The 18,167-nt window shown below is 47.8% G+C and overlaps 1 protein-coding gene across 1 annotated transcript; it reads left to right on the forward strand.

Annotated features, from left to right (window-relative positions):
- Window positions 1–9,314: 9,314 nt before the first annotated feature.
- On the forward strand, window positions 9,315–14,792 carry KRT1 (keratin 1; the record flags this gene model as incomplete). The annotated part of the gene is made up of 9 exons (XM_080705854.1): window positions 9,315–9,926; window positions 11,004–11,218; window positions 11,563–11,623; window positions 12,032–12,127; window positions 12,305–12,469; window positions 12,585–12,710; window positions 13,246–13,466; window positions 14,254–14,288; window positions 14,380–14,792. 9 exons carry the CDS (start codon window positions 9,315–9,317, stop codon window positions 14,790–14,792), a joined length of 1,944 nt encoding a protein of 647 aa, XP_080561980.1.
- Between the last annotated feature and the right edge of the window lie 3,375 nt (window positions 14,793–18,167).

Below are 18,167 nucleotides of genomic sequence, written 5' to 3' on the forward strand. Positions count from 1 at the left end.
TCGCTCCCTACATGGGATGTCTGTAGGTCATGGCTGTCCTGATTCTGAATCTCCATCTCAAGGAGCATTATCAGGTTAACAGTCAATCCCAAGCGGGAGTATTGCGGCCCCCACATCCTTGTCCCAAGGAAGGACTGTCCCTAGCAGAATGGAGGAATGACGGACAGAAAGACCAAGTCCCATTTCTGCCTGGTGCCTCAGGACAGTGCCATCTCTGGAAGCCCGCCCCTTCTGCTTCATCCTGGCCCTGCTGAGAATCGTGCAGTGGGTTGGGGCCCGCCACACCCAGTTGCCCAGGACTTAAGGAATGTGAGGGTCTGACTTGGGTCTTGGAAAGGGCTCCAGCCCTGACCCAGTCTGGAAGCTGCCTGCGTTTTGCAAGGCAGTTGAATGCTCCTCAGGCCTCCTCATTCCCTCCTACCTGCTGTTCTCTGTGGCTCTGAGCACTTTGTGAGAATTTGACTCCTAAGCTAGGGTGTTAGTAAAGGAGCTTGAGATGTGCTGGAGGGGCTGGAAGTGTGAAAGCACCAGCCAGTGCATGGCCTTGAGGGAGGGAGTGTGGCTTTGCTTCTGGAGTTCCCTTCACTTGTGCTCAGTCCTGACAACCTTCACCCCCATGACTCTGTCTGGGCATCTATACGCTTCGTGTGTGGCCCCTTGGGGAGTGCTTATGACTTCATCTTTTGGTTGAAAGGCATACCTTGAAGGGCTTGGCATTTTTGGTCTTCCTACAATAAATTTTTCTGTGATCTCAAAATGCCATTTGGTCAGGAGATGAGTTGTTTTTCTCTTTAATTTCTTTGTGGGAATATTATGGATATTGGGGAAGTTAAAGATTATTACTTTTATCTTTTTATTGCATAAGCAACCTACAATCTTGAAGAGCCTCGCAGACAGATATAATCACTGATCTTTAAAGAGTCCCATTATTTAAAAGTCAATTATACATTTGTTCAATGGGCATTTATCAAGCTCCTACTGAGGGGCAGGCAGTGGCCGAGGCACTGGGAATGCAACATGCTTCTGAATCTTAAGGTTCTCACAACTCAAATGATAATATTGTGAGGGAGAGGAAGGTTCAGGGGAAGGAGAAAGCAGTGTGTGCCTCTGTGGACCAGGCTTGAGGTGGAAGCATTCCCAGGCAGACATAGGTGAACAGGCACAGTGGGGCCCGCAGGAGGTGCCGGTGCGGGGGAAGGGGAGTTTGATCCAACAGGCTTCTGGAAGACTGCATGGTAGAACAGGGCTTCAGAGTGGGGACAGGCATAGGCAGGGAGGTCAGGGAAAGGCCCTGTGGACAGGGGACTAGTCTTAAAGATTCAAAGATAAGAGAGGATGAGTGTGTGTGAATAGCAGGAAGGCAGACTCTGAGTTGGGAGACAAGGGGCTGAGGCCTGTTAACTGAGCAGGGGTGGAGGGCAGGGGCATCTGTGATGGATGCCTCGAGGGAAGCAAAGATGCAGAAATTAAAAACTAGAGCAATGTGGGCCGTCACCTTATGTGATAGAGTATTTCTGAGTGCACGTAAAAGAGTCACATAGAAGTTGTGACTCGCCTTCTCATTCCCCGGTGGGATACAGATGGAATTTGGATGTGGGATCCATTCAAGTACAACTACAACCTGTCCTGAGAAGATGTTGCACTCCCAGGCACACCTGCAGTCTCTCAGAAGTTGCTGTCCATCTCATTTGTTGGGTAGCAGGCCTATTGGGGGCACCAGGGAAACAGAAAGGTGGGCTGAGGGGCTGCCCAAAGGGAAAAAGAGAAGGGGCAGACAGAGGCAATTCCTTTTTTTTTTTCCCCATGTAAAAAGAACCACGAGCTCAAGGTCTAGGCAGAGAAGATGTGGATAGGTAGCTGTGGGCATAAAAATGATTGACAGTGTTCAGCTGACAGTGAGAACATGAGTCAACAGGGCGTGGTGGCTGCTGGATACAGCCTGGGAACCAGGAAGAGGAAAAGCAGGAAGAGGGCTTGTTCAGGTCCTTCTGCAGTCACAGTATTGTGGGGGCTCTGAGTGCCAAGGACAGTAATAAATAGGAGCCTATTCAGAGGGAGTGACCAGGACATGGCGGTGGGGGAACAGAAGCCCGGCTCTGTGAGAAAAAGATCAGAGTGCCTAGAGATTAGTCTTTAGGAGAAATGTGGCAGCCAACTGCCAAGATTTGTAGAGCTTCCCTAAGAAACGGGAGTTGGTTCCAGCTCGTGACCCAGATAGATAGGTGGGAACGATAGCAGACTTGACTCTGTGTAAGAATCACCTTCCTGCTGATCCTGAGATGGGGGAGGCACTTGGGAGTTATCGAGTTTCAAACAGAGGTTAGCTAACCATCTAGCAGGAAGTCGAGGGAGGGAGGAAAGATGGGTGGGGATACTTTATATCTTGGCTGCCTGAAGAGTTGATGTGGTAGAGTCTGAAAAAAAAAATAAAAGGGATCCTAATCTATGTTTTATGGGAAAAATAAGGTTAGATGGCAGAGAAGGAGAAAGAGGCCTAGGGCCTAACCAGGATCATAAGATGAACCCAAGTTTCTGGCACCACCAGAGCTATTACAGGGCGTGGAATGATTATCCCTGGGACTTATGCTTGTGCATGTGATGCACTAAGGGAATCCAGGTCAGCTCTGGGAAAAGCACAAGAGCAAGGTCAGACCAAGGTCATCTTTCCCATCCTCCTCCTGGGCAGAAATTGGGACTGCCCCAGAAAACATGGCCCTTCCTTTTCAGATGGCCTGATCATCTCAGAGAAGCCTAGGGGAGAGACAGAGGGAACGAAATGCTTGTATCTTAGAAATTTCCAAACAGGTGCCATGGGGCAGGAGCATGAGAAAGACCAGAGGGGAGAGGACTTAGTGAAGAAATGGATCCAGGTCTAGACGAGAAGTCTCAGTTTGATGTTCTGGGCAAGAGGGAGTTATTCTAGGGATATGAGCAATGGGATCTAGCAGCAAAGGCTACTGGAGGAAGCATGTCCTGGTGTAGACAGTAAGAGATACTCTCAGAAGCAGACACAGCCTGCCGCAGTGAAGACAGCAATTCTATAAACCATTCACAAGATGTCTTTGCACGCCCCATTTCATCTGGTCCTCACTGTCTCTAAGAGAGGACTGGGGAGACCCACTATGGTCCAACCAGCTGCCAGGAAGCACTCCATCCCTGCCCTAATCAATGCTTTCTGACCGGGCAGATGCCAGGGAGAGCAGAGTCAGCCCGTCCATCCAACAGACAGGGCCCAGAGGAGGGCATGACACTCAGGCAGTGAGATCCCAGGGGACATACGCCAACTGCTCCACCCTCTGGGAGGCTGTGGCAGGGCGGGGCCCTCTAGAAATCTAAATTTAATTTCACCAGCTTCTCAGTTACAGAGATTTTTATCTGAGGACACGGTGAACAGGAGGAGCACCCATTGGCTGAGTAAAATTTTAACTCCGTCTGACCTTGGACAAGGCGTGTGTTTCTGGGCTGGGAAAGTTCTTGGTATAAGGAAGAGTGTCTTGAGATGCTGCTGGTCCCTCGTTACCAGCCCTGTGGCCCAGGATGTGTCTTCACATTCATGAGCCGCTGCTCTGACAGTCTCTCTGAGTTCCGTGTAAGTCCCATGGTTTGTTGGACTTGCTGCCCTGGTTTTCTCAGCTTTCCATTCGGTCCAGGAAACAGGATATCTCCAAATTGATTAACACTCTGTTGCAGGGCTGGACTGGAAACTTGGGGTGCTGGGAGGTTCTCCAGTATGGAAATCAGTTCTGAAGCACTCAGTTGCAAGTCTGGAAAGATTCCTGGCGGGCTCCAAGTATGCAGTCTGGCCTCCACGCCTGTCCCACTGTGCCCGGCCCTGGAGCTCGTGCCCACCTGTGGAGCAGGGAGCAAGGTCTCCTGGGCCTCGCTCCAGCTCCTTCAGCTTCAGGTGTACCTTGCATCACTTCTGTGTGATGGAGCCTCGCTTCCCTATGACAGGTTTATGGGTTTTGGGGGTCCTAAGTCTTTCTTTTACAAGATAACCTCATTTCAAGAACTTCAACTCTTTCCTAGGCTTTTCACTGTTTCCAGTGAGAAAGGGACATCTTCCCTAGTTTTTCCTGATTATTAGATCAGCTTCTGGGTCCTTCTAAGTGCAAGTTGAGAGAATCCTTTCTCTTCCCTTGATCATCTATACCCTGCTGTTTCTGTGGAAGATAGATACAAGTTCTACTTTACAAAGGAGAAAATGTATGCTCAGGGGTGCCGGTGACCTGCTCAGGGTCACACAGCTAGACAGGTGCAGTCCAGAGTGGCCAGTCCCACACACAGAGCAGGACCCGGTCCCCTGCCTCTCTCCCACACATGCATCTTTGGCTTCTTCCTGCCTGGCCTCTGCTCTGCTGTCGTACTCTCTGTGAGTGGCTCCTGGGGGCCGCCCTCTTTGCTGTCTGTCTCCTCCAACAGGGCTGCCCCTCTCTTTCTATCTGTCCCTTCTGCATAAAAAGCCTCAGCCCCTCCTCTGTGGCCTGCCAGCTTTCAACACCTCACCCCGCCTCCCCATTGTCTGACTCCCAGTACTCCTCCCAGGCTCAGCTTCCCCCACTCCCCTGAAATTCCCTTCTCCCACGTCCCTGGTGGAGTCCCGCAGGGCTGGGTGGCTTGTCATCGCATGTCTCTCTTCAATCCTTTTCTTGGTCCCATCCCTCAAAAATCTCTCAAAATATCACCACGCCTGCTCCTGCCCATGCCCCACAGCTTGCGTGTGGCAACGTCTCCCTGTCAGTTACGGGGTGTGTGTGTGTGAGTCCCTGTGGCGGTGTCCTGGCACCCTGTCATCTCTCTCTCTTGGGGGTACCCCTCAAGTGCTGGGGACCGCATGGGGACCTGGGAGGGCATCCAAAGGCATGAAGGACTTCATCTTGCTTCCCAAGGGCTTACAGAGCAACCAGAAGCACCTACATGTGCAACAAGCCAATCTCTACATCTGTGTGCACACGGGTCTCACAGCAACTGAGCTTAGGAAGAGAAATCAACAGAGTCTCGGGTTAATTAAGGAACTTGCCTGGAGAGGGTTAGGGCTGGGCTTGTTCCCTGCCCAGTGAGGCAGAGGGGAGAAAGAACTTCGAGGCCTGATGGACCCCAAACAGAGTCAGGATCAGATACTCAGGAACTGAGCATTTGGCCCCAGAGCCTGAAGGGGACTGAAGTGAGTTACCACTGCAACAGGAAGGCCTTTAGAGAAGAGTAGAAGTGAGCAGGAAAATGGTGAGGAGTAGAGGGAATGGGAAGAGGGTCGATCGGTCTGGGCAAAGCTTGGGGAAAGAAGGCCATCGTGAGGCCAGGGGACAGGAGAGCAGGAGAGATGGAGGTAGTGCAGGTGATAAGGGGCAGGTGCTGTGGAGTCGAACAAACATGCGTGGCAGCTGCCAGCGGAGTGACTTGGGCACATTTCTATGAACCTGAGCTGTATTTTCTTTTTGGTAATAGGGATTGAGTCTTCTGTCTCAGCTTCCCAAATACTGGGATTACAGACTTGCACCACCGCACTTGTCTGTCTTTTCTTCAAAACGATCTATTAACAGTTCGAGGGCTTTTTTGACATTTAAATGAGATGTTCCTTCTGACAATATAATTTCTGCCTGAAGATGGTAGTGCCTCTTTCCTGGCTCATTTTGGTTTTTTCCTTTGTAAACGCAGAGTATAAAATCAGCCAGCAGTGGCGGGGGTGCTGTTAACACCTTTGTATCAGTGTAATTTTTTATTTGTGTGTGTGTGCGCGCACACACATGCATATGTGTGTTTTACTAGGAATTAAACCTAGGGTCTTGCACATGCTGGGCAAGTGCTCTACCACTGAGCTACATCTCCAACCCTTTAAAAATTTCTATTTTATTTTGAAATAGGGTTTTGCTAAGTTTCCCAGACTGGCCTTGAACTTGTAGTCCTCCTGCCTCAACCTCCTGAGTAGCTGGGATTATAGATATGTGTCACCATGCTCAGATCACATGTGGTTTTTTAATATTCTCAAACACCCGGCACAATCCTGGGGCCATCGTAGGGAATCACAAACTCAGCTGCAGCATTGCAATTCCAGCCCTGTTGGGCTGCATTAAGAGTGAGCAATGGAGAGAGAATAGGAGTTTGATTCAGAAATGGCAGCATTCCCAGCAATCGACTGTATGACCTGGACACATTTTGTTTACTTTTTGGGGCCTCCATTCTAGCTTCTCTGCTGGGCAGGTTACATGGTGCATCCTTTGAGAATTCGTGAATGGGAATATTCTGTGTTTCTCTGCACTCATTTATAGAAACCAGCTGCACTTGCTTATCTTTGTACCTCTTCTCCAGACTAGGAGAAAGATCACTACAAAGCCCAGGGTCTAGTCCCAGCTATGTTTTTCCCTAGATGGAGTGCCTAGAGCAAGTCACAATCTCTCTGGGCCTTAGTGTTCTGTTTTGCCTAACAAGTTGGAAATGACCTGACTGCCTTCTTCTCTGAGATCTTGTGTGTGGGGATGGCATTTGTGTATATGGTTGGCGGAGTGAACCAGGCAAATATAAGTTAGTGTTGATATTTTTTGCCTTCCTGTTCCTTCTACTTTCTGCTTTTCTGCCTTCTCATGGTAGCTCCTGGAACGTGTTTGCATCTGTTTAAATCATCTACTGATTGCTCGATCTCTACCTCGCCATCAGTTTCCTAGTTTGCAAGCATGGATCCCTGTAAAGATCTGTATTTGTGCACACAAACATGTATCCGTACACATACGCACATCCCTCCAAAATGCTAGAAGGAATCGATTGTGCAGAATGATATGTCTCATAGGGAGTATGCTGAACTAAAAAATTTTTGATTGCCTGTCAGAAAATGATTAGGCAACAGTTTTTACCACGCCAAGACCATCCCAGTCCTCATTGTTCCCAAGACCTGGATTACTCATTCCCTAAAGAGATGGTTGATTTAGCAGCCTAAGGATGTTAGCGATAGGTTGGAGTCCCAGCAAACAGCGCAACAGTGCCATGTCTGGGAGGGAGGCGGAGCAGTGGAGAGGTGAGGGGCATTTTCTGGAGAAGGGCATAGGGCAAATCCTGTGGGAAGAAAGAAGAAACAAGACTCCACGGGGAGGTGGGGTACAGAGGACTGAGGCAGCGCCCAGGCTCAGAGTCAGTGTGATGGGACCTGATGGTCCTCACAGACTCTCCTCCTGCAGATCCTGCATCCCACAGTGGAGGCTTCCTATACTAGACTGTGACTTGCCACTGAGAGGGTGCTTGCAGTGAGCTAAAGTTAGAGTAGGCTTCTCCCCTTTGAGTCTTCCACTCTGTGTTTACATGCAACCCTGGCGACTGTGCCAGGCTTCTAAGAACTCTCCAAATGAAAGTCTTCATGGGCTTCTTCTGGTGTTTCTAGATGTCTCCATTAGTACTGGTCAAATGCTGCTCTCCAGGAAGGCCCACGGGTGTCCTGACCCATCACAATGGGTGCTGTGTCCAGGGTGCACCTGGACAGAAGCAAAGTATCACTGAACTCTGCATTTCCAATCTCCTCTAGTCAGGGTGAATTGAAGGAGCATCTTGAAAATACTTGCATGTGCCAGGAGCCAAGAATTCAAAGGGAGACAACAAACTTCTTGTCCTCGGAGGAACTTGCAGGCTACTTATAGCGAGGCATCCTCAGTTCAGATCTCAGCTGTGCCCTGTGCGGATTTGAGTAGGCTCTTTAATCCTGTGCCTTGATTTTCTTATTTTTAAAATGGGTAGAATCTAATTAAAAGTAGTTGTGAAAATTGAGTTCACACGTATAAAATATGGAGAGTGCTGAAATCTGGTCAAGTTTTTTTTTTTTTTTTTGGTGGTACTGGGGTTCCTGGAAGCCTTTCTACCTCCGTGATACACTCCCATGGGCTACACTCCCAGGCCTATTTTTTAACCTTTTCATTTGGAAACAGGGTCTCTTAAGCCACCGAGGCTGGCTTCGAACCAGCGTGATCCTCCTGTCTCAGCCTCCCAAGCGCGGGGATTACAAGTGTGCGCCACCACGCCCGGCTGGTCAAGTTTTTTTATTGTGTGTGTATATATGTGTGTGGTACTGGGTATTGAACCCAGGGGCATTCTACCTCTGACCTACCCACAGGCCTTTTTACATTTTTTGATTTGAAGCAGGGTCTTGCTAGGCTGCTGAGAGTCTCAGCTATGTTTCTGAGGCTGTCCTTGAACCTGCGATTCTCCTTTCTCAGCCTTCCAAGTACTGAGATTATAGCATGGTCCAGCACATCTAGCTACGTGGTCAGTTTTTAATATATGTTAGCAGCTATCATCATCACCGCTGTCATCATCATCGATTCCAGAAACAATGTGAACTTCTCAGATCAGGCTTTCCAGTCTCCCATCCTGGTTCTGCCTTCCAACTCTACACTCGTCTCTCTTTATGGTCCGTGTGAGGCTGCAGCCACATGTGGAGTCTTACCCCCTCCCCCTTTGCTTTGCCAAATGGATCGAGTATCTCCTCATCTCACTGCTCCACATGCCTCTCCAGCTGGCACCTGTGTGACAGCCGCTGGCACCGCTTTCTCTTGCTGGTATCTCTGTGGTGCCTCTGATGTCTGTCTCCTACCTGGTCTATCTTTGAAAAGAAGGAACAACGTGGATACTTAGAACTCCTTCTCTTCTGGTCTTCCAGAGCTCCTACCCATCCATCCTGTTTGATGACAGCTCCTCTTTTTTTTTTTTTTTTTCAACAACCAATACAGTACATTTATAAAAGCTTATATAAAACACATTTAGCTTTGTAGTTATAAAGCCTTACTTTGTGTCGGGAGATGAAAGTTGGCTAGCTCTGGGGTTTGGAGGGGGAGATCCCAGAAATGGGCTAGAGAGCTTCTTCAGAGATCCAGGCGTGGGGAGCTGCACCTGCTGCTCATGATGAGAGAGTGCATAGTAACTTATAAGGGTTAGGCGGGAGCAGACACTTACATACCTTCATGACAGGGGTTACTAAATCCTTTCAAGAGACACCAGGTGGCAGGTTGGGGGTCCTATTTTCCCAAAGTCACAAGTGCTTGAAGAGAGATCTCATCTGATAAAATGATTGCCACATGACCCAATCTTGCCTGCACAGCAATTTTAAGTGCCCATCCTGGGAGCTAGGTGTGTAGTGTTTATAGTATTGTTGGGGCTCGTAAAAATCTTGTATGGCTGCAGGCAAGCCAAACCCTTCGAAGGCACTGCATCTCCGCTGACTCTGGAGGACCAAGCCCAATTTTCTCCTCGTATATAAGGGGAAGTCTCCGGACTCAGGGCAGAGGAGTGTTCAGCTCCTTCCCTTGCTTTTCTCCGCTCTTGCTTTTCTCTAAGCCAACATGAATCGACAGTGTAGCTCCAGGTCGGTGTGTCGGAGTGGAAGGGGCTTCAGCTCCGGCTCCGCTGGGCTGGTTGGCTTCCACCGCAGGAACACCAGCAGCTCTGTGCGCCGCAGCGGCGGCGGCGGCGGCGGGAGGTTTTCAGGAGGGTTCTGTGGGAGTAGTGGTGGCGGTGGTGGTGGTGGCTTTGGAAGTCAGAGTCTTGTCAACCTTGGTGGTACCAAGAGCATCTCCTACAGTGTGGCTAGAGGCGGACGTGGTGGTTATGGTAGTGGTGGCGGTTATGGAGGTGGTGGCTTTGGCGGTGGTGGCTATGGCGGTGGTGGCTTTGGTGGTGGAAGTTTTGGTGGTGGTAGTTTCGGCGGCGGTGGTTTCGGTGGTGGTGGTTTTGGTGGTGGTGGTTTCGGCAGTGGAGGTGGTTTTGGGGGTGGCGGATATGGGGGCAGTTCTGGGCCTGTCTGCCCCCCTGGTGGCATACAAGAAGTTACCATCAACCAGAGCCTTCTGCAGCCCCTCAATGTGGAGGTTGACCCTGAGATCCAAAAAGTAAAATCTCAAGAAAGGGAGCAGATCAAGTCACTCAACAACCAATTTGTGACCTTCATCGACAAGGTGAGTTTATCTGCTCAGTTCCTTCTGAGAGCTGCTCCTGGGGCAGGGAGGTTGGAGCCAACCAAGAGGGTGCAGACTTACCCTCATGTTTCTGTATCTGGATGACTAAAAGGCCATTTTGTGGAATAGGCATCTAAGAGATAAGTTAGAAGTATGCTTGAGAATGATGCCCACGATTAAGCTCTCTCTTGGGCAAAGATGTCCGTGGTTGACCTAAGCATGGGGCTGTTTTACATTTACCCTTAAGTGTTTTTCATTTAGCTCTGGAGCTAAATTGGGACTCAACATAAATGAAATAAAGATAATAGAAATGGGGTGAATAGAACTTTCTAGGGTACAAATGATAAGAGTCTTTCTAGCCATAAAAAAAGAAACTGTAAGTGAGCAGAGTGCCTTGTGATGTAGCAGAAAGGATGAAGTGAGTCAGTGCCCAGTGCCTTTTGCCATCAGAGGAGAGCTCTGCCCTCTGGGAAATTCATATTGGTACTGGATCTGAATAGAGATTTTTAATACTAATATTTATACTAATTAGTATAATATTATAAGCATACTATATATTTTAGTCTAATGTTATTAGTATATTAGTATTAACATTAGTATAATATTTTATACTAATATTTCTAAAAACACGCAAATTATTTTTTCACTTTTCTGCTTAACCATCAATAATATCGATCCAAGGTTATCCACAATAAATTTCAGATAATTTGCAATTTTCCCAACATACTTTTGAACTGTGTGCATGCCTAGTAATGCCAACTAATTCTTAGGGTTATCTACCTTAAAAAGTTGAGAGGCAAATCTCTTAAATATCAAGTCTCTATTTCAAAGCATAATCAAAATAATTTCATGTGCTTTGCTGTTGGTATCGTGCATCTACTTCCTTCCAAAGTGTCTCTGAATTCACAATGAGCTGGGTTTGGTTATGTAGACGATGCTACCTTGATCATCTTATTTCTACTTCTTTGTCGTGCCAAGAAATAGGAATTGGAATTCTTTCCCACACGAGGCACTGGCCTTGCTCAGTGTTCAAGGGACCCCATCTCTGCCCCATGGTAATGGATCTTGTGTTGTTAGGTGAGGTTCCTGGAGCAGCAGAACCAGGTGCTGCAAACAAAATGGGAACTGCTGCAGCAGGTGGACACTTCGACAAAATCCCAAAATTTAGAACCCCTCTATGAGACATATATTGGCAATCTCAGAAAGACAATGGACCAACTGAAGAGTGATCAGTCTCGGATGGATTCAGAACTGAAGACCATGCAAGACATGGTGGAGGATTACCGGACCAAGTAAGGAAACCTAGCTGGGAACTTCTTGACTCTTGATCTAAAAGAGTTTTAGAAAGTGATAAGCTAAGTATATGAAGCAGTAGGTAGAAACGTCCTTCCTTAGGTTAGGGGTAAACCAATGACGTTCCTTGGGGGAAATCTAACAATTTGGCATTTTTCAGTCTCCTCATCTTCTCAGAGGATGGAAATTGCTAAGTGTTTCTATTGCTAAGAAGCAAAGGGGTGATCAAGATATCCTAGCTGGTAATAGAAAGGAATGACAGACAATGACACTTTTAGTCTAGAATGCTGGACTTTAGGCTTCATCTTCTTTGAATCCTTTAACCACATCTGCTTCCCTTCAGGTACGAGGATGAAATCAACAAGCGGACAAATGCAGAAAATGAATTTGTGACCATCAAGAAGGTGAGCAACTTCTGTGGGATGAACTCAACTTTGAAATAAATAAGATAAGGTTTCCAGTCATAAGCAGAAGGAAGTCATGATGTGGAGAACAAGGTAGTGGGCCTGCAGAATATCAGAAGTAGAGTTGTTTTTCCACATTATTATGGATCTTCACTAATCCGGGCACTCAGCTTCTCCATATTCCTCAGAATCTCATGGAGTAAAAAGGGAGGCAGGTTTTCAGCAAGCCAGGAAAGCTCCCTTGATTGTGATAGCAAGAGGTGCAACAACCCACAAATTGTGATCTGTCTGGGGTAAAAAGGTGTGAAATGGACCCCGAACCCCACTTCTACTTGGAAAACCTACTCATGGCTAGAGAGGGAACCATCCTGGAAAGAACTGGCTTCATGATGTCTTTTGTTTTTCTAGGATGTAGATGCTGCTTACATGTCCAAGGTGGACCTTCAGGCCAGAGTTATGAATTTACAGCAGGACATTGATTTCTTCACAACCCTCTACCAAACAGTAAGTCCTCCAGTTTCAGTCCAGGCTATCTAAATGGAGAGAGAGCCTTTAAGCCTGAACTCACCACTCTCCAGAATAGAAATGCAGCTTCCATATTCTTACCCTCCCTCTGTATAAGTGTGTTTTTATTTTCTTGTTTGAGCAAGATGAGTCATTGAACTATATTATGTCCTGCAGGAGTTGTCTCAGATGCAGACTCAGATCAGTGAAACCAGTGTTATCCTGTCCATGGACAATAACCGGAGCCTGGACCTGAACAGCATCATTGAAGAGGTTCAGGCACAGTATGAGAGCATCGCTGAGAGGAGCAAGGCTGAGGTTGAGAACATGTACCAGAGCAAGGTGTGTGCCTGCCTGTTTTCCTGAAAAGTCTGTCTTACCCTTCTGTCCCACTCTTTCCTGTTTTTGTGTGTCCGAACTCTGTCTACATCTCACTGACACGATTCACCATCTTTAGTATGAAGAGCTGCAGGTCACTGCTGGCAGACACGGCGACAGTGTGAAAAACACAAAGATGGAGATTTCAGAGCTGAATCGAGCGATCCAGAGATATAGATCTGAAATTGACAGTATCAAGAAGCAGGTATTTGCTTCCTTCTGATGCTCAGCTGCATGGAATGGGGTGTCTCTCAGGCAAAGGGGTATGCTTTCCTGGTTTTGAGTCTTAAATCCATACCAAGGCCACAGTATTACCCCCAGTTCCTTTGGTAACTATGCCAGTTTCCAGAATTTAGCTCTCATGTGGGATTCTCTTTAGGAAAATTTGAAAAATGGCCTAGTTGGGAAGGATGTAGTGGTCATGGATGTAACCCATGACCCAAAGTGAAACATAGAAGCTGGGAGTCAGGAGAGGTGGCAGGAGGCTTGAGGACAGGCACATCAAAGGATGCTGGCATGTGAGGGCTGGCAGAGGAGCTTGACTCAGGCCTGGCAGAGGCTGCTGCATCATTCTGAAGGTCTTTTAAGGCAGCGAGCATGGTGACATATTTAAGGTCCAGTGGTGTTGTGGGGCTCAGTGTATTGGCTTACTGGGATGGGGAGATGGATTTGCAATGAGAAGGCTGAGGTAGGGTTAGGTGATGTGAATTGGTACAATATACTGGGTTCTCTTTTTTCAGATCGCCCACATCCAGCAGTCTATCAGTGAGGCTGAGCAGCGTGGCGAGAATGCCCTCAAAGACGCCCAGGCCAAGATCAATGAACTAGAGGAGGCCCTGCAGCAGGCCAAGGAGGACCTGGCCCGGCTGCTGCGTGACTTCCAGGAGCTCATGAACACTAAGCTGGCCCTGGACATGGAGATTGCTACCTACAGGACCCTCCTGGAAGGAGAGGAAGTCAGGTGAGGACGTTGGACCACTTCTATGGGCCTCCTGCCTTACAAGTTGCTGTAGCTCTCATGCGGGATTAAGGGACTGCAGCCTGTCCTGGGTTTGTGGAATTGAAAAGCACATGGGGAGGAGCAAGGACTCGGGTTCACGTTGGGAGCCCGAGTCCCAAACTTTTTTTTTTTTTTCATTTCTTGACTTTTTTCTTTTCTGGGGCTATGACATTTGGCTTGGCTCAGATATCAGCTGACATAAATCTAATACTTTTAGAGGTGACTCTCATTAGCTTCAAGGTTATTGTCTAACTTATGTGGAGATTTCTCCCTGTTCATACTCATGCTGAGAGAAAGGACAAAGGCTCTGAGGGTCGGAGGGTCCTCAGCTGGGGAAAGCCTTTGAAAAGGTCGAGAATTAAATCACTTCTTTCCTCCTCCTCCTCCTCCTCCTCCTCCTCTCCTCCTCCTCCTCCTCCTCCTCCTCCTCCTCCTCCTCTTTTTCCGGTACTGGGGCTGGAACTCAGGGTCATTTTACCTCTGAGCTACACCCCAGCTCTATTTTTTATTCTTTATTTTGAAACAGGGTCTCACTGAGTTGCAGAGGGCCTCACTAAGTAGCTGAGGCTGTCCCAAAACCTCTATCCTCCTGTCTCAGTTTCCCAAATGCTGGGGTTACAAGCGTGCGCCACCACGTCCGGTTTACTTAGCCACTTCTTATGGGCTACTATATTGCTTGGAAGGAGGGATGCGGAAGGGACTTGGGAGCTGCAGTGTCCTGAGGGATTTGCTTTTCTTCTCCCCCCAGGATGTCTGGAGAGTGTACCCCGAACGTGAGTGTGTGTAAGTACAAGCCAGTTTCTCAGGGGCGAGGGTGGGGCTTGTTGGGTTGGAAAGGAAGTCGAGCAGAAGGTAAGAGAGCCTCCCTTTGCAGCCGTGAGCACCAGCCACACCAGCATCAGCGGAAGTAGCAGCCGAGGAGGCGGAGGCTATGGCTCTGGAGGCGGAGGCTATGGCTCCGGAGGTGGCAGCGGAGGCAGCTCTGGAGGAGGTTACGGCTCTGGAGGTGGCAGCGGAGGCGGCTCCGGAGGAGGTTATGGCTCTGGAGGCGGCAGCGGCGGTGGCGGCTATGGCTCCGGCTCCGGAGGCGGCAGTGGTGGCCACAGAGGTGGCTCCGGAGGGGGTGGTGGCAGCTCTGGCGGCCGGGGTTCCGGTGGTGGGAGCTCTGGAGGTAGCTACGGTGGGTCCGCGGGAGGCCGGGGCTCCAGCTCTGGGGGCGTCAAGTCCTCAGGTGGCAGTTCTAGTGTGAGGTTTGTCTCCACCAGTTATTCCCGAGGGAGCAGGTAAAGAGGCACTCTTCCCGAGCCATTAGCTCTCCCAACCCCAAGATCAATTGCCCCTGCCTGATCCGAGAGAAAAGCTGTGGTTAGTCACAGAGGGTCATCCTCTTTCCCCTGCTCCTTCTTTTCTGCTTTGTCTCCCAAAGAAGTTTTCAGATCAGGGGCCATCTCAGTCCCCTGGTTAAGACCCCGCTTTGTGCTTTGTTTGAGACCAGCTCAGCAATTACCACGCACACTTGACATTTCAAAGAGCCTCAGTAATCGGCCAGAGGAGGACCAAAGGGCTGCTTTGCCATGCACAGAGCATGTGCTCTGGTCAGCTCCTTGGTTTCCCGTCTCTTGCAGCAAACTCTGTGCTGCTTTGGTTTCGTATGTAAGGTGTATGCAAGTTGTATGTCTTGTGGAAAGGTCTTCAACTCCCCATTTCTTTGTTATTCTGCAATAAACTACTGCATTTGAAATTCTTTCAGTTTCAATCTCCTTTATTAATGGCATGCTCACTGAATGAGTATCTTGTGGGAATGAAAGAGGACCCCAGAGCCATACAGCAGGTGGGGGAGTTGGGACATACAAACACCAGCACCATGGGGAGGTGGACCAGGTGACATTTAACTAGGCTGGAATCATAGAGCACCAAGCTCTTTCCCAGAGGGTGAGAATACCACGAAGAAATGGAAAGACTGGGGTGGCAGGTCTTATTCACCTGAGGTTTTCTTAAAAAGGGCAGTGAGCAGGGGGCTGTGATGATGCACGCCTGTAATAATCCCATCATTTGAGAGGCTGAGATAGGAGGATCGCAACTTAGCAAGACCTTGTTTCAGAATAAAAATGGCTGGGGTATAATTTGGAGACAGAATATCCTTGGGTTTAACTCCCATTGAGAGAGAGGGGGGAGGGTTGGGAAATGAGAAGTTTATCACTGAGAAGGGAAATAATTGCATGGAAAAGTAATTGTTCATGCGGAACAGATGGGGCACTGCAACATAGGGTGGGTCAGCAGGTATAGCAGCAATAAACAGACTTTGGTCTGGGGAGTGCAGGAAGAGTGGGAATAGAGAGTTAGATAAGCCATCTTCCCCTCTTTTCCAGGCCACCACTCCAAGCTTGTCTTAGCCTAAGAGTCTCTCTACCTTGTTGATGCATAAACAGAATTTATAAAGTAGTGCAAGAAGATAGCAGAGTGGTCAAAAGCATGGATGTTTGAACTCAGACGTGCTTGGGTTTGAATCTTACCACTGCGATGTATAACCTTTGTGAGAATGTGCAGGTTACAGACCTAGATATACTTCAGTTTCCATAGCTCTAAAATGAAGGTAATAAGGTCCTCCTTATGGGAATTATTGTGAGGGTTGAGTAAGGTGAATGGCCATGGCTGAGCCCATAGTAAGCACACAGTGCACACCCACCCCAATGATGCTGGTGATGATGACGATGAGCTGGCTGTTGGTACACTGCTTGTTGAACTCTGGACAGTTCAGTAGATGCTTGTTCAAAGGAACAAGTGAACCTCAGATCTGAAAGCCATGAAAAGCCAGCCAACCTCTCAGAGGACCAATTTTCTCAGTTTCTACTCAGGAAGTAGTCTTCCTAGCTCCGGGGCCAGGGAGGACAAAGAGGAATAAGAAGAGTATAGACAGCCAGGAGTGTTATGTAAAAGCAACTTGGGCAAGGCTTGTTCTTCCTCCCTAGTCATCCCTTCTCAGGGTCTTTTTTTCCCCCTGGTACTGGGGATGGAACCCAGGGGTATTGTATCTTTAAGCGACACCTCCAGCCCTATTTTTTATTCTTTATTTTGAAGCAGGGTCTCACTAAGTATCCGAGGCTGTCAAAGAACCGCGACCCTTCTGTCTCAGCCTCTCAAATGCTGGGATTACAAGCATGCGCCATCATACCTGGCTTTGTTGTTTCACCTGCTCTCTTCAGGTCCTGAGGAACACAGGGTGCTCTGACTGCTCTGTGACCAGCCAGCTCCTGTTTTCCCTGAAGATTTGTATCCAGCCCGGGCCTTGAACCTTCCCTGGCACTGACAAACTGGTTTAGGTTGTTGCTTGAAAACACTGAGAAGTTAATCCTTTTGTTCAACACGTAGAAACTAGCTTCTGCCCTGAACGAAATTCCTTAACCTCTCATTATAAAACCTTCCAAGTGCTGTGTACATGTGTTCCTATCCCTCTGAACCTCATTATGATGTAGACTTACAATGCATTAATAAAAGCATATTTAAAAAACCTCCATAACCCGATCCATTCATTGCTGACCTACCTACATAGAACAGCCCTTGTCTCACTGTCCCCGTGAGGAGGCTACAGCCTCTCCTTATATAAGTTTCCATAATAAATACTTTGGATCGATCATCCTAGAATTTTAGTGATTCTTTGGAATCCAAACTGTTCCCATTTTGGTATGGTTTGGGGGCACTCCCTTTTGGAAATTTCCCTTCTGCCATTTTTGGGGTGACTCTAGCAGTGGGTTTAGCTGGAAGAATCATCTTTATCAAAAATCTTCACCAGGTTTTCCTACCTGGACTGATGTGAAAATTTGGAAAGCATTATGAAGGAGTAGAAAGATCAAGAAATGTTGACTTAGAGAACTTGGATTTAATCCACTGTGATATTTAAGGGACAGGCAAGAAACATAATTTACAGCTTGCAGGATGTGTGGCTCCTTGGACAAGCCACGTGACCACCCTGAGCCTCAGTAATCTCTTAGGTGAAATGGGGAGGAGACTATTTACCTACAGACATCAAGAGAATATAATATATAAGTGAAAATGCCTTGTGGATTGTGGCTGTGTTATATGGATATAGTTAAATAACATTAAAAGGGAGTAACAAAGAAGTAGAAGAAATTGGCCAGCTGCTCGGAGCCTCCAAAGAGGGAGGTAACTTGATGTGATCAATGACCCAGTGACAGCTCTATGGGGATGAGTAATTGAATTTATTTGTGCACTCAAAGTTGACTGTGCTCCTGAGGACTGATTTATGTGAATCAAACACACAAGAGATGGGTGTGTCAACCAGAATGTCCAGGCATTAACTTGTGAGGGAACTTATATTTTCAGGAACTGAAATACCAGATCTGCACAGTCTTGTTATCAAGACACCTGGGAAATTAAATTACTCAAAAAGGTAGCTTGGTGCTTATGAGTTTAGAACAATGGGAGTTAGGTGGTCTGGAGGGAGATGATTTACTTCTTCCACAAAAGACCAGATCTCTTGGGCCAAGGTATCCAACACTGTTCTCCCAGAGACACTGTCAAATGATGTATTCTTGTACTCTGGCTCACGTTTTCTAGATAGTTTCTTATATTATAACTTTATTTAGTCATATTTTAGTATCAAGGTTACTCTTGGACTTGGATATCTTTAGTAACATCATATTA

The sequence above is a fragment of the Muscardinus avellanarius genome, assembly GCF_963383645.1.
Source record: "Muscardinus avellanarius genome assembly, chromosome: 11".
In the NCBI taxonomy this organism is placed as follows: Eukaryota; Metazoa; Chordata; class Mammalia; order Rodentia; family Gliridae; genus Muscardinus; species Muscardinus avellanarius.